At 44.7% G+C, this 15628-nt stretch overlaps 1 protein-coding gene across 1 annotated transcript; it reads left to right on the top strand.

Moving 5' to 3' along the window:
* Nucleotides 1-2682: 2682 nt before the first annotated feature.
* On the top strand, nucleotides 2683-14851 carry ZC3H15 (zinc finger CCCH-type containing 15). Its single transcript, XM_069860465.1, has 10 exons — nucleotides 2683-2816; nucleotides 5656-5757; nucleotides 7806-7917; nucleotides 9571-9723; nucleotides 10786-10877; nucleotides 11933-12115; nucleotides 12602-12748; nucleotides 12946-13050; nucleotides 13281-13407; nucleotides 14063-14851. The coding sequence occupies exons 1-10, from the start codon at nucleotides 2739-2741 to the stop codon at nucleotides 14254-14256; spliced, it is 1293 nt and encodes a 430-aa protein (XP_069716566.1). The 5' UTR covers nucleotides 2683-2738; the 3' UTR covers nucleotides 14257-14851.
* Nucleotides 14852-15628: the final 777 nt, after the last annotated feature.

Genomic DNA, 15628 nt, shown 5'->3' with positions numbered 1-15628 from the left:
AAATTGTCTCCAGCAGACTTAACCAATTAACCAATTAGCTTGTATCTTACAAAACCCTCCACTGGAGGCTGGTGTGGTTTAAGGGTGTGTGTGGTGGAGTAATTTGAAAGATGTTATGGTTCTTGTTTAGGGTATGTTAGAGACATCCTCCTGAAAGGTGAAGAAACAACTTTTTTATTGTCTTTGTGGCTGTTTTCTGATGGTTTGGACCTTTTTCTTTAGTTTCTAGAGAGCCTGCCAGAGGAATAGAGGCTTAAAAAGTTGTTTTGACATAAATGTTGTAAAAACAGGTAGCTGAGGAGATGCAGGGGACAAATCATAAAATCATTAGGTTGGAAAAGATGAAGTGAGTGTCCTTGGTGGGGTGGCTGGATAGTTCAACTACAGAAGATGCACTTGGGGGAGTGTGTGTTACAGCTCCATATCTGGCTTCTCACAAAGAAGGAAGCATCTGAAAACTCCCTACTCTGACTGGGAAGCAAATTGTAGTTCTATGTCCAGGCTTTTGTAAGCTTTTACTGACATTATGACTTAGCAAAAATACACAGCTAGGTTGTTCTTTCTGTGGGAAGCACAGTCCAATGTACTGAGCTTGGTGGTTTGTTGTGTTTTGATTTTTTTTTTTTTAAGCTGTGGATGATACAGTCAGAACACAGAAAAATAGAGTTGTTAGCCAAGTATAACGGGCTCCTGGACTACCCATGAACACCTTAAAGTCAATTATTCATTAAGTGATTAAAGTAAACACAAACTAGTGTAAGGATCTTAATTTTTAAGGTACAGCAAAGAGAGTGGAAAAAATGAAGAGGTTTTAGTTGTGCTAAGGCTGATAATTCCCCTGTTAGCATTTTTAATTGAATACTGTAGGCGGTACTGATTTATATTGGTTCATTGTTCAAGCCTCAGCTAGTTCTGGCTCTAAAGTTGGGTGTAAACTGGAACCAGTTGCGACCCATCTACAAGAAGGGTCGCAGGGAGGACCCAGGGAACTCCAGGCCTGTCAGTCTGACCTCAGTGCTGGGAAAGTCATGGAACAGGTGATCTTGAGTGCTATCATGAAGCACATGCAAGAGAACCAGGTGATCAGGCCCAGTCAACATGGGTTCACAAAAGGCAGGTCTTGCCAAACTAACCTGATTGCCTTCTGTGACAAAGTGACTCGGCTGCTGGATGAGGGAAAGGCTGTGGATGGATCTTCCTGGACTTCAGCAAAGCCTTTGACACAGTTTCTCCCAGCATTCTGCTTCAGAAACTGTCACCTCTGGCCTGGACAGGCGCACACTCTCCTGGGTGGAAAACTGGTTGGCTGGCCGGGCTCAGGGAGTGGTGGGAAATGGAGTTAATTCCAGCCGGAGGCCAGTGACAAGTGGTGTCCCCAGGGCTCAGTGCTGGGTCCAGCCCTGTTCAATGTCTTTATCAATGACCTGGATGAAGGCATCGAGTGCACCCTTAGCAAGTTTGCGGATGACACTAAGCTGGGTGGAAGTGTGGATCTGCTGGAGGGTCGGGAGGCTCCAAAGGGATCTGAAGAGGCTGGACCGCTGGGCAGAGTCCAATGGGATGAGGTTTAACAAGGCCAAATGCCGGGTCCTGCACTTGGGGCACAACAACCCTGAGCAGCTCCAGACTAGGAGAAATCTGTCTGGAAACTGCCTGTAGGAGAGGGACCTGGGGGTGTTGGTTGACAGGGACTGAACATGAGCCAGCAGTGGCCCAGGTGGCCAAGAAGGCCAATGGCATCTTGGCTTGGATCAGAAACGGTGTGACCAGCAGGTCCAGGGAGGTTCTTCTCCCTCTGGACTCGGCACTGGTGAGACCGCTCCTCGAATACTGTGTTCAGTTCTGGGCCCCTCACCACAAGAAGGATGTTGAGGCTCTGGAGCGAGTCCAGAGAAGAGCAACAAAGCTGGGGAAGGGGCTGGAGAACAGGCCTTATGAGGAACGGCTGAGAGAGCTGGGGGTGTTTAGTCTGGAGAAGAGGAGGCTGAGGGGAGACCTCATTGCTCTCTACAACTACCTGAAAGGAGGTTGTAGAGAGGAGGGTGCTGGGCTCTTCTCCCAGGTGGCAGGGGACAGGATGAGAGGGAATGGCCTCAAGCTCCACCAGGGGAGGTTTAGGCTGGACATTAGCAAAAAATTCTTCACAGAAAGGGTCATTGGGCACTGGAACAGGCTGCCCAGGGAGGGGGTTGATTCACCTTCCCTGGAGGGGTTTAAGGGCCGGGTGGATGAGGCGCTGAGGGACGTGGGTTAGTGATTGATGGGAACGGTTGGACTCGATGATCCAGTGGGTCTCTTCCAACCTGGTTATTCTATGATTCTATGATTCAGTTCCTAGAAACTTGAAATACACTACTGTTCTTCAGGCTTAGACCGATTACTCTTGTGTGTTTGGTGAAGAAGCACAGTCTGGGCGAAGAGCGCGGCGCCTGCGCTCCACTGGGAGCCCCGGATGCGATTTGCTCCCTCACCCCCTTTCAGATCCCTTTATACTGTGCTCCCCGCGCGCCCTCCTCGCTCCCCGTGACGTCACTCCGCGCGACCTTCCCGGGGCTGCCCCCGTCCCCTAGATGACGTCACTACGCGCGCCCGCCCCGGGAGGAGCGGGGCGGGGCTGGCCGCGCCGACGCCGTCTCCTGAGTGACGTCTCCCTCCGCGCGGCGTCGGCGCCGCCCCGTGACGTCATCAGCGGCCGCCGCGCTCCCGCCGTGCCCCGCGGCGCCCCGGCCCGTCCCGCGATGCCGCCCAAGAAGCAGCAGCCGCCGGCGGCGGGCAGCAAGAAGGCGGACCAGAAGAAGAAGGAGAAGATCATCGAGGTGAGGCGGGGACGGGCCGCGGGACCCGCTCCTGCCCCCCGCCCTCCCGAGACAGCGACTTCGCTGCTGCCTCGCTGCCCCCGCGCCGCTCTCCCCAGGCCGCTCCCCTCCCGGTTTCCCCCTGGAGCGCGCAGCTCGCCCTCTACCCCGCTTCCCCCGTGCCCTCCTGGGACGGGAACCTCGCACCGGCCTCTCTCCCCGCTCCTGACCCGCTGCACTCGCTGTGCCCCCGCCCCGCTCTTCCCCTCTCCACCTGCTCCCCTTTGCCCGCTCCTGCGCCCTTTTCCTTCTTGCCCCCCGGGTCGCTCTCCCCGCTCCCTGCTCCCGTCTCCCCGCTCCCGCCCTGTTCTTTCCTTCTCTCCCCGCACCGCTCTCCCTATTCCCTCGGCCTCGGTTCCCTCTGGGGCGGGTGGTTCGCTCTTCCCCCCTTTGCCCCGGCGGGCGTCTCGCCCTGCCCTGCTCCCGCAGGGGCGCACGGGGGCCGCGCTGAGCCCCCCCACGGGTCTCTCTCCGAGGGGTTGCAGGTTCCTGTGTCACCCCCAGGCTGTCACCGCACACACCGACTCTCCTCTGGAAGAGCTGCCCTTGTGCTCCTCCTTCCCTCCTCAGTCTCTGTGCATTCTTGTATTTTCTGTTCCTCTGAGGTGTTCATTTCCTGATTTAAAACACAGCTGCGTTTTGTTTCGGTGGGGGTTTTGATGCGGTTTGGTCAAGGCAGCATTCCCTGGAATAACAGCTCAGTAAATCTGCCACAGGAGTTGAATAATTCAACGAGGAATTGGTACTATTTTGTGTTCTATTTAAACTTCTGATGCTCACTTCCGTGGCAAAATCAGATGTTAAATAAAAACCTGCACCCGGAGGTAGGTGTGTCTTAGTTATTAGGGTAGCCCTGCACTTCTTCCAGTAGACAAAAAGAGCTGCCTTGAGAGAACAAGGAGAGAGCACATACAGCGAGTTAAACGTCTGCCTGCACCTGTTGGCCAGGAGGGGAACGGCTGCTCAGCTGCCTGGGCAGAATATCCATGTAACACAAGTGTTCTTTTAAATCCAGCCCTGCAGAGTATTGTCCCTGTGTTCTTTGGGAATGCGAGGTGAGAGGGGTTCTCTCTATTGGCTTTGGTGTCACTGAGGTTCTTGTTGAATCCAGCGACACAAGAGAAGTCTGCTTTTTGTTACAGAAAAATGCAGCTGAAAGGGGCAGAACGTCTATCCGTTATTTTCTCTTGCTGCAGCCACAAAGTGAGGGGAAGAGATGCAGTCCCCTCGCTCCGTGTGTTATGGTGTCATTGCTAATAGCGTTACTGTGTGGTGACGTGGAAAAGGCATTTTAAAAGTATCTCCCATCCTTGGGTGCTCAGCTAAACAAGAAAAGGAAGTTTTGGCTTTTGTTAAGGAAAAAGAGCAATGATATCTGCTCCCTTTTCCCTTCCAGTGAGCTTTTGAACCAGTCAGGCTCTGTTCTGACGGAGCAGATGGCTGAGGATCTTGTTTCACTGCAGATTCCCAGCCAGACGTGTGAAAACAGGGAGACAGATCCGGTGGGGAAAGGCCACGGGGAGCACAGTTCCTGCTGGGTGCTGGAAGGGGCATTCTGGGCACGTCGACCACCGGAGGAGTGGTATCCAAACGGGCAGGAGGAAATCCAAGCGTGAGATGGTTTAGTGTTTGACAGGAATGGTTGGACTCGATGATCCAGTGGGTCTCTTCCAACCTGCTGGTTCTATGATTCTATTTACAGTGATTTGTTATATAATTCAAATACACAGAGGTGATTTATTCCATGGGGTGTTTGCCAGAGAAATAAAGCATGTGAGTGATCTGTTTACTTTCCCAACTCATTATTTCAGCAACTTGCAGACGTCTCAAATGAGCGTAAAGTAACAGAGGATGAGCTACTGGTGATAGGGAAGAGGTTGTTAATGATAACAAGGTGACTCCGGAATTTTGGATGGGTATTTCTGGGCTGCTAGGGTTTCCAAAAAAGTGTGTTTGAACTGAGATATTATCACTGTATGAACATCTGTCACGCCTTCCTAGGAGTTAAAAAACATGGGTACCAAATCAAAGGCATGGATGGGTTCTAATGTAGGTATGTCAGCTAGGAAAAAAACTCTGCTTGAGGTGCAAGCATCAAAGTGAGCTGTCTTTTTGGATTTTTTTATGACATTTTTAATAGGTTTGGTATAGAAAACTGGCTCTTACTGTGAAACTGGAAATGTAGAGGAAAAATTGTTTTGAGCAGTAGATAAACTTCTTGGCATGGGGCTTAGGAAGTACGAACACCTGCCTGGACTTGACATGGGGAACAGATTTCTCTCCAAGCGAGTGCAGTAAGGAAATGAAAAGCCTAAAATACTTGAAAACAAAAAGTAACAATAATCTGTATAATGTATATATATAAAATTTATTTATGAGTAGTCAGAGATAAAAGTAATAAGTGAGTTCTTGTAGATAGGAATTAAAAAAGCAGTATTTATGGCTATTCAGTTTTCATATTTTCCTTGTTACTCGAGTGGTCACCAAAAACATTGTGTCCTTTTGTTGTGAGGGGCCCAAAAACGCTGTATGTATACGCTCATGCTGATATTTGGGGAGGAGGGTTGGTGATAAAAACAGTAGCTGTCACAAAAGCTGCATGTAGCAAAGATGATGCGAGGGCTCCAGATACCTTCCATGCTGTTCCTGAGTTGACTGGTGCAGCTAAACTAAGTGATCTGTGTTTAATGGGAAACCAGAGGGGAGCACAAGTCTGGAATTGGGGTTTTTTGCAACAACTTAAACTTGGGACGAACTTGGACGGTTTGGTTGATTTAGCTGTGTTTATCTCTTGATTTAGGATAAGACATTTGGCCTAAAGAATAAAAAAGGTGCAAAACAACAGAAATTTATCAAAGCAGTGACTCACCAGGTTAAATTTGGTCAGCAGAATCCGCGCCAGGTAAGCATTCATTCTGTTCTGTTTTCCCACTGCATAGTGAAATCTCCTGTTGCCATACGCACAGATTGTCTTGTAATGCTAAGGTAGAACAACTTTTAGGTGTTATATTCCTCCTGTGCTCTGACTAGCACAGATTTAAACAGATGGTCTCCTCGCAGAGCTTATCTAGCTGAGAATTACATACCAAAGCCCCCAAAAACCCAAACTCAACCAATAAGGGTGTGTATTTCTTTACACAGTATTCAAATAGTCAAGTCAATGAGCTAAAGGCTTACGTAACAGTAAATTGTAGAAACTGGCTATCAGCAAAGTCTGTTCGTGCGTTCTTCCTATTTTCTTCTTACGTTCCCACCTAATCAAAACAAAAAAGAAGAATAATTGTTACTAATACTGATATTGGGGGAAGATTATAAAATGTAGATGCCTGTCTGTGTGCTTGTCCTGCTCCTGGAGGCATTTATCGTAGTACTTCCATGTTGAACATATGGAAGCCTGCATCTGTTTGGGGAGCTGGTCAAGCTGGAATTTTGAGCCACTGTCTACTACTCTGCTCTTTTCTACGGCAAAGTAAAACCTGGGGCTGAGATATGATGTTCAGGTTACACTTGGCCAGAAAGCACAGGTCCCTCCAGTGGGAGTGAGCCAGATCTCCTGTTCCTGCAGAGCTGGGGAAGGTAGCTGCAAAGTGTTTGTGCAGCTTCCTGTTCTTACTACGTTTGCATCAGCCAAACTCATGATGTTATTGCTTATATTCAATTCCTTGCATAACATAAGGATGAGCTAACAAATGCCAAGTGCAGGTTCAAAGGTGAAGCTGATGTGTGGGTCATCAGACCTAATAGTTTCTTGTTAGTGGTAAAGGGTGTTGCTCTAATAGCTCTTCTATATAGAATCCCTGAATCTGTAGCATTTACTGGGTTATCAGGATGTAAATCAGTCAGCCTAAAATAATTTCTTTCTCAGTGCTCTGAGCTATTGACTGGAGGAAGTCAGGAGACATGATCCTACCTTTCTTAGCTTGGAAAATGGTTTCCAGTTGGGGCTGTCCCTTAGAAAGAAGAGCACTTAGAGCAATTATTGTTGTGCCCTGAAATACAAATGGAAATGCTGTCAGGGTTGGGTGTTTTTCAAAAAAAGTATATATGTACCAAGTGAATCGGTTCCCTTTTAAAACGATTTGGCATTCTCCTGCCCAGTTCAGTGTAAGCACAAAGCTCCTTTTTCAGCGCTGTGCTGGGTGTTATCAGCGAGGTACCCACACATTTGTGTAGTGGCGGTAGGCTCACTGGCTTCCCTTAGGATCAGAATCCAATCAGCTAATTATGGTTCTCGTGTCCTCTTTCAGCTCTCTTGTTCCCTCTCTGCTACTCTGGTAGACACAGAGGCCTTTCTGGGCTTATCCGAGAAGTCCAAGGCATAGTCACAGGGAGGTTTATACACAAGCTTAGCTTTTCCTAGGTGAGCTTGTTTGTCAGTCCTTTGTCTCTAGTACGAATAAAACGTTTGTCCTTGTCTTATGAACCGCTGGTTATTGATGGATTGATACAAATAGAGTCAAAAGTGTTCTGAAAGCAGTTCCTAATGCCTACAGGCAGATTTCCTTGCAGTGCTGCTGGTATGCATGAGGAGAAAGTCCCCACGTGCCGTTTTGTTCTAAAGATAGAGAAGCTTTTTGTACAGGTCGTGAAGTAACTGTGCTGCTAATGGATCACAGAAGAGCAGCTGACTTCTCCTTAGTTTCAATACCTTTCATTTGATTTTCCAACTTAAAGGTGAATAGAGGTAAGTGTTGTCTAAGGGCGCCTACCAGCATCTTGTATCTCTGAGGGACTGCATTTGGTATCTCTCCCGTTGGAAAGGCCGGTACCTCTAGATGGCTCTGGCTGCTTGTGCAAGGGCAGGAATTCAGAGACGTTCCCAAATGTCCTTTCCTTTCTTCCCTTACAGACTAATTTTAAAGGATTTGCCGTTTGAGTGTATGGTTCGCACAAAGTGAGTAATGTCATTTGAATTATATATGAATAACTTCAAATTTGGGGTCATTATAGGCTGCTCAAACAGAAAGCGAGAAGAAATTAAAAAAAGAAGATAAGAAAAAAGAACTACAAGAATTAAATGAACTCTTCAAGCCTGTTGTTGCTGCGCAGAAAATCAGCAAAGGTATAAGTAGCTGCATTTTCTTCATTTATGTTCTCATGTTAGTAGATCTACTTCAGGTGGAAATAACCCATTCAAACTGCCTGTTCATTTTTTAGTTCATTAGATGTATCGGTTCCTTCTCTGTCAAGTGTCCCAAGTGTTTGTCAGTAACAATTTGACATGTTTTAGGCAGTCATCGAGGGTTACCAAATTATTAGGATATCAGAAGTGATACTGATAAGGCAGCTGTAGATATGTTGCTTTATTTGGGTTCATTAATTTGCAGGTTCTGGGCGACTGGTATGATTGTGCGTGTGTGATGATATTTGTTTAAAGCAGCCTCTCTCCCCAGAGGAACGTGAATATCTAGGTATTGCAGGGAATGTTGTATTGTAGCTGTTGTCTCGATGGAAAACTTATATTCCAATCAGGACAGTAACAATTCTCCGGTTGCTTCTGTCCCGCACCACAGCTGCCAGGTTTCAGAGATTTGGTTTTACTTGAACTCATTTATCAAACAAACCAAGTCTGTGATGAGACCTAAGTGTACAAGTGATGCTGTGAGGAAACTGCAGTGGGATGCCATGTGAGAGGGGAAATCATGTAGGAATTACTAAATATTGTATTTGCTTTATGAATCCTTTGGAACTAATGAAATTAAGCATTGAAAATTATTTTGTCAAGTCATTTTTGACTAAACAAGTGTGATTTCCAGATATGTCTTGAAAGCAAACCTGGTCATTGTTCCTGCTGGCGGTGTGACGAAGGCCAGTTTTCGTTCGTGGTCTGCAGTGGTTAGCTCTCTCCAGGTTCAGTAGCTTTTGACTTTAAAGTTATTTCAGAAGACTGATGTCCTCATTAAAGCTTTGGCATTCTACTGAGACTGCCAGAAGGGCAGTCCTGTTACCTGGATTTTTTAGGGATCCCCTCAGTGTTTGAGAACTAGATTTATAGCGACGATTTCAAATGGGTGTTGCTGTGCATACTCCAGTCACTGGTGACTCGCGCCAAGCTTAAAACCAGCATTTCTGGCTTACTTGTGTCTCAGAAATACATTTCTACCTGCTTTGATTTCTTTTCTTGCCTCCTACTGCTCTAATCATTCCTTTAGTGGAGTGGTAGTTACTCAAACTGTAATTAGGTTGATTGAGTAGTTCGTATTAGAACAACAGTCACTTATTTTGGGGGCTGCGAGCAGCCATCTGTTTCCTGTTATTAAGGAAAAACATGGTCTCATTGAGTGCAGGTTCAGTTATTATAATTTATTCCAGTGTGCTGTCAATCTGTTAAGGAAAAGCTGCCATGGAGAAGATGCTTTACTGTGCATTAGAGGCAAAAATAGCTTAAGCATCTAGGGCAGAAGTTGCACTGAGTGATGTCTTCTATGTATTATTTGCATGAATAACTTGCTCAGGCACACTGCTGTACATGTTTATTGAGTTAATTGACACTTAATGCAAGTATCATGCTGTACAAAGTAAATATGACATGTTCAGGACATGGAGCAATTACTTGTGATGAACTTCACATTAAATAACTTTCATTTTTTAAAAGCATGCTTTCATTCTCTACAGATCCTGAAGATTGTACGGTTCTAGAAATTGTTCTCAGAGCTTTGAATACACAGCTTTTGCTTAAAAATATCATTAAAATGTGGAAACTCTCTTCACTCAGGTGCTGACCCCAAATCTGTAGTGTGTGCTTTTTTCAAGCAAGGCCAGTGCACTAAAGGAGACAAGTGCAAGTTTTCTCATGATTTATCTTTGGAAAGGAAGGGTGAAAAACGAAGCGTCTACATTGATGCACGAGATGAAGACCTGGAAAAAGGTGTGGTACCTCTAGAAAACAGTCACTAAACTATTCTGATTCTGAAATGGGGTTTTTAAGGTTGAGTTCTCTTATGTTATGGTTATAATCCTGAGCAGCCTGGTCAGTGACCAAGACAACCTGTACTGTAATGTTCAAATTATGAAACTTGCCTTAAAACTTATGTTCACAAGCATTCTTCAGACCTTTTGTAGAAAAAGAAGCATTTCGTAGTGATACTGGGTAGCGGTTTTTAAGTAAGACACAGTGATGTATTATGTTGTACGAGTACCAAGTTATTCAGTATTTGGTCTCCATTTTAGTTGCAAGTTTCTCCTGAACTCTATCACGCAGCCATGCAAAAGGAGGTGCCCTGAGCAGCCCTTGTTGCCTTCCAGAACCATCAGTAGCGTTGGCCCAAACGGGCACAGCTCTGATGCTCAGGATATTTGGATTTTTTTCTGTCACTTTATCTCCTTTCCCCAAATCATTTGTTGGCAGAGGACTCTTTGACGTAGCAGGGATTAGAGATTTTTATAGTCAGACTAATTTCTTTTGTTTTTCTACAACTCGCCATGTCTCAGTGTCTGAATTTTAGCTTGCGTCGCCCTAACTGCATATGGCAGGATCCTATGGATTCACTGCTGCTGTTAGCACGGGAGTCTTGTTCCTGTGGGTGGCAGTTTTTTTTACCTTTAGCACAGAAAATCTGGGGTTATCCTTTTTGATCCTTCAGCTCCATTATCTGTATTTCTGGACATCAGCCACCAGCCTTCTCTTCTGTTCAGTCATCTTCCTGTTCTTCACGTCCCTTCTCTGTGCTCAGTAGCGCACGGATGGTGTGACACCTTTTTAGTCTTTACCTGAAACACACTTCATGCACATCAAGAATCAAATTTCTGAGGCTTTTGAGGAAATTCCCTTGAGAGGGTAGAAGAACTTGAAAACTTTATAAAAGCCTGAGTTCTTTTTCCATTCTGTGAACTAAAATGCAAGAACTGAATATTAAAACTTTTATTAGGGAGAAAAGCAACCTGACAGCTTTGTTTATTGTTTACGGAACTGTCTGTTGTCTTTTTCTAGATACGATGGATAACTGGGATGAGAAGAAGCTGGAAGAAGTGGTGAACAAGAAGCATGGTGAGGCGGAAAAGAAAAAACCCAAAACTCAAATAGTATGTCTTTTTTTTTTTTTTTTAATTGAGCTGTAGTAGAGAGAATTACTTGCAGATTGGTGTTAGGTGTGTGTGTTGCTAGGTGGGAATTGGAATGGAATATTGTAACAATAATCTGGGGGTGTGGCTGGGCTAATAGTATTTCTAATGCTGTATTTCCAAAAAAAAAAACAAAACAAAAACTACCCTAAAGTGCTCTGAGTTGTTACAAGGTATTTTCTCAAGTAAAATACAAAGAATGGAGATGAAGTGCTTTCAAAGCAGAAACCCAGAATGGATCAGTAATACGTAACACGTCCTCCTTGCATAGATTCAAGTGTTGTGATTGGTGAGGCCAATCCAAACATCGTCATCTCACTCCTGTGACCGCCGTCTGCGTTGGGTATTGGGGTGACGTATAAGCAGGCAAATTTACATTGTCTCCTGTAAGCCAAAATGCAGCGATCGGGTCGTTGGTAGCTCCTGACCTCTAACTTCAGGAATACTTTTAGTTCGTGCACTAAATAGTGCGGTATCTTAATCCCTTTTTCGCTCTTTAGAACTGTTGCACCTTGTTTTCAATACCAAATGATTAAATATTCTACTCGTAGTGCCTAAATTTGCAGAAGTTAGACTTTGATCTGGCTAAGTGTGAGCTGTGTATTGCTTGTTAGAAGTTCCAGAGTGGCATCTTTATCTCAGGATTACAAGCTAACATTGAAGCAGATCCTCTTTATTTTGACTAAAATTAGATGGATGTTAGTCTTTCTCTTGCTGCTCACCATTAGTGCACTTTGACATGTGGCTTTACAGGAGTACAGAGCTGATCCATCTCTGTCATCCCCTGTTCTTAAATGCGGATTGTATCCACGGGGAAAAGCTGGTGGCTACATGAGTTTCCAATAATTAGTTATGCTTTTCTCTGCTTCTTTAGTAGCAATACAAGTTGCGTGTTTATTCAGGTTTGAGCTCAGCTGGCTTTGCATCACTGTTTGTGATGTGTAGCCACTGTGCATGGGGGGTAAATTGCTGGGATGGAAAGAGAAAGTGGCACTAACACCTGGTGTCTTACACAGGTCTGCAAATACTTCCTTGATGCTATTGAAAACAACAAGTACGGATGGTTCTGGGTCTGTCCAGGTGGAGGAGACAACTGCATGTACCGCCACGCTCTCCCTCCAGGGTTTGTATTGAAAAAAGACAAAAAGAAGGAGGAGAAGCAGGATGAAATTTCTTTAGAAGACCTAATAGAAAAAGAGGTAAAATTGCAGGCAATAACCTTTTGGTGGTATTTGGGCTTGTTACTCTGAAGAGACAGTTGTAAATAACTTCATAATTAATAATTAATGAAGTACAGCGTGCTTTTGTAGCTGCATGAGCTAAGGTGAAGGGTGTGTGGTGTTTGACTGATGCTTTTGCTTAAAAACTATTAGACTACAGCTGCATGCTTAGTGCAGGTGTTGCTAGTCCTTTTCAGGAGGTTTTCCTTCCTTACCACTGGTTTTCCAGTGGCTTCTTTCCTCTGCCACTTCCCATGTTAACTTTCTTGTCAACTTATCTTACTAGCTGGAAAATCACATGTTGAGTCAAAGTTGAGGTTGATTGTGCACGTTTAACGGTTGTGAGAGTGAAGAAGGAATTGTAAACCAATGTTTTCAAGTAGCTTCTGGGAGAGTAATTAAATCTCTAACTTGTTACAGCCCTTGAAACCATTTCTAGCATTGATCGGTCTCTTTACTTGACAGCGTGCTGCCTTAGGACCAAATGTCACCAAAATTACTCTAGAGTGCTTTATTGCATGGAAGAGAAGAAAAAGACAAGAGAAAATTGATAAGGCTGAGCAAGATATGGAGAGGAGGAAAGCAGATTTCAAAGCTGGCAAAGCATTGGTGGTATGTTCTGTGCTCCAGTTCTTTATGTGGGAAGAAAGAGTGAACAAATTATTTTAGTAAGGTGGCTGGCCTGGAATTGCTTGGCTTTGGTTTTTTTTTTCCCCTTTCTCTTTTGGCTTTTGTTTTTGCTTTTGTTTGTTTTACAGTGGTTTAAGTACCACCGAGTGCAAAATTAGGATTTCTTTTTCTGTGACTAGATCAGTGGGCGTGAAGTGTTCGAGTTCCGACCAGAGTTGGTTGATGCAGATGATGAGGAAGCAGATGACACTCGTTATGTTCAAGGAACAGGAGAAGATGATGAGGTAAAGAACAGTATTAACTCGAATAGTGCTCCAAGTTACATCCCGGTTCAAAAGCTTTTGATTTGAAAGCTCTTACAGTGCAATTAATATTCTTGGTTCTCAATTTACCCCTACTGCAGAGTGCAGCTTGTCACAGTGTTAGTGTCAAAACAGTGATGGAAGAAACTCTGTAGATTCCTGTAGGAAGGAGAACTTCTGTAACAAGTAACTCCCCTTGGTTTGTTTTTCAGACGGAAGACCCTGTGTGCATCAACGATGTGGATTTGAGCCAGTACGTCCCAAAGGCAGTGGATGAGACTGGTATTACTGTGGCGAGCCCCGAGCGATTCAGCACTTACAGTTCAACAGAAAAAGATGGTGAGTCTGTTATGGAGAGATCGCTGACAGCACGCTGAGTCGTTAAGAGCTTCCTGGAGGGCAGATAGCAACCAATTATTAATCTGCTGAAAAGAAGTGTTTATTTACAAGGACTAGGAAGTGAAATGACCATCAGGGACATGTATAGTTACTGAGGAAAAAGCTTCTGGTCAATGCTCTTATTTCTTAAATTTCAGTTTAAATAAAAGCTGATGTTTATGGCCAGTTCAAGGTAAATCCTCATGTTCATGTTTTCCCTGTTTTCCAATTTACTAAATGGATAAATTAATAATATCAACAGAAATCCAAGCTTTTCTTCCTGCTTCCTAGCTCTGGCTGAAGTCCGCTTGTCATCTCTCACAGCGGAGTCTGGATCTGGGTGTGCCTGGGGAAGGCATCCCCTGGTATGACTCGGGTATGAAATCAGGAGCTAGAGGAGTTGGAGTTATCTTTTCCAACCTGTTTTGATAATTGATGATCCAAGCCTGCCCACTAAGCAGGTGCATGTGATTTAGCCCATCGAAGTCTACATCAGTTTTAAATGATGTAACTTGCTTATAAGCATCAAAACTTTATAGCCTGCTTAGCAGGATTGTGAACTTGTGATTGAGGAACTTGTGACATGGAAACGTGTAAGAATTAATTTTGTTTGCAGATAACAAATTAAGTGAAGCTTCTGGCGGTGACATGAACAGCAGTGAGCAAAACGACTTGGAGGAGGATAATGATGGAGATGGGGAGCTGGAAAATGGGGTAATTGATGCAGTTCCAGTTGATGAAAATCTTTTTACTGGAGAGGACTTGGATGAACTAGAAGAAGAACTAAGCGCTCTTGATATAGAAGAATGAACCAAAAAGCTCAAGTGAGGATTAAATCGATGTGGCAAAGTGAAAACTGACTGTGCTTTTTCTCCTTTTTTGAATAGAAATCTTAAGCGGGATGTTGATGGGTACCCAGGTGATTCCGATGGGCACCTCACATGCCAGGGGTATTTCCTTTCTATCTCATCTACTCAGTCTTGACTCTGCTCACAGTTAAAGTATTCAGAGTAGTTCAGAATTACCTGACAGGTGAATTGGCAGAAAATGAGGTTATAACTTTCAGCTAAAAGTGGGAAGTCTGACAGCTTTGTCAGTGCGCAGGTGAGCAGTTTGACACCAGGTTCAACAATCAAAATATACATTCTTCACCAGAACAGCATTTTTATCAGTGATTGTGTTGATTTAGAAGCTGCCAGGCGTGTTCCTAGGCCATGTGCTCCAATGGGGCTGCTGCAGATCGTGCTGCTTTAGGTGGTGATTAGCTTTATTTGATCAGCTGGATACTGCAGGTGCAGATTGTAAACTGATACAACACAATGTGGTGCCCTCTGTCTAAAATGTTTTAAACTTTCCCACCGCCTTTTGCCAGTTAAACTGTAAATAAAAACTATCACCTTTAAAAGACCCGTGTTTTTCCTCTGTTACTGAGCTGTAAATAGCTTCTTTTTCTAATGGAGCAGTAAATGTTTTCCTTTCCAGTCCTGGTACAGAAGGGATGTTGTTGGCTTCAGCTAAATTAGGGATAACTGCTATTGCATCTGGTTTTCTACACCTCATGCAGTGTAATATTCAGCAGCTGACTTCCTCTTCTGCTGTTTTTATCCCCTGCGCTCCCATTCGCTGCTTTACCACAAGCTCCACATTATTCATCATTGTTTGAGCTGCATTCTTTCCCCACTGTATTTTGTGTGAAGTCCTTGAGCTCTGCAGAGCAGGGATGTTACAGTCTGAAAGCCACCAGTCCTGTCTTTGGTGGCGCATAAATACCGTGTGGTGGTCAGTGGCCTCAGAGCAGAGCGTGTCGTACCCTGCCAGGGGCACTTGCTGCCAGGATTAAATGGAGCCAGCCCTGCCAGGATGATTTCCCAGCAGTGGTGCTTTCCCAGGGGCTGTGGATACGCCTCCTCGCCACGCTCCTAGCAGCGTCTGCAGCGGGATCGCTGCGCTGACAATACTGTCTGTATTGATTGGTCTAAAGCTTTTATTTTGCTATTTGAAGAGCACTAAGACTGGTGGCATTGCTAGTGAGCTTCTCAAACTGCTTTTGGGTGCTAATATTGGCTTTAACAGTTATTTCTGGCACTGCTGAATTTGCTCTTATCTCGAATGCTGTTTCTAAAATAGCCAACTTTGACATTTTTTGCCCTTTTCGGGATCTCTGGAATTAGTTTCCTCCTTT

This window comes from Phaenicophaeus curvirostris, chromosome 7 (genome assembly GCF_032191515.1).
Source record: "Phaenicophaeus curvirostris isolate KB17595 chromosome 7, BPBGC_Pcur_1.0, whole genome shotgun sequence".
NCBI classification, from domain to species: Eukaryota; Metazoa; Chordata; class Aves; order Cuculiformes; family Cuculidae; genus Phaenicophaeus; species Phaenicophaeus curvirostris.
This window is presented reverse-complemented; position numbering and strand designations above follow the sequence as displayed.

What these genes read in the sequence shown, in the direction of transcription:
- ZC3H15 (XM_069860465.1), top strand. Translation starts at nt 2,739, where the DNA reads ATGCCGCCCAAGAAGCAGCAGCCGCCGGCGGCGGGCAGCAAGAAGGCG. An exon ending in AGAAGGAGAAGATCATCGAG is followed by an intron (nt 2,817 to 5,655) that starts GTGAGGCGGGGA and finishes CTCTTGATTTAG; the next exon opens with GATAAGACATTTGGCCTAAA. An exon ending in AGATGAAGACCTGGAAAAAG is followed by an intron (nt 9,724 to 10,785) that starts GTGTGGTACCTC and finishes GTCTTTTTCTAG; the next exon opens with ATACGATGGATAACTGGGAT.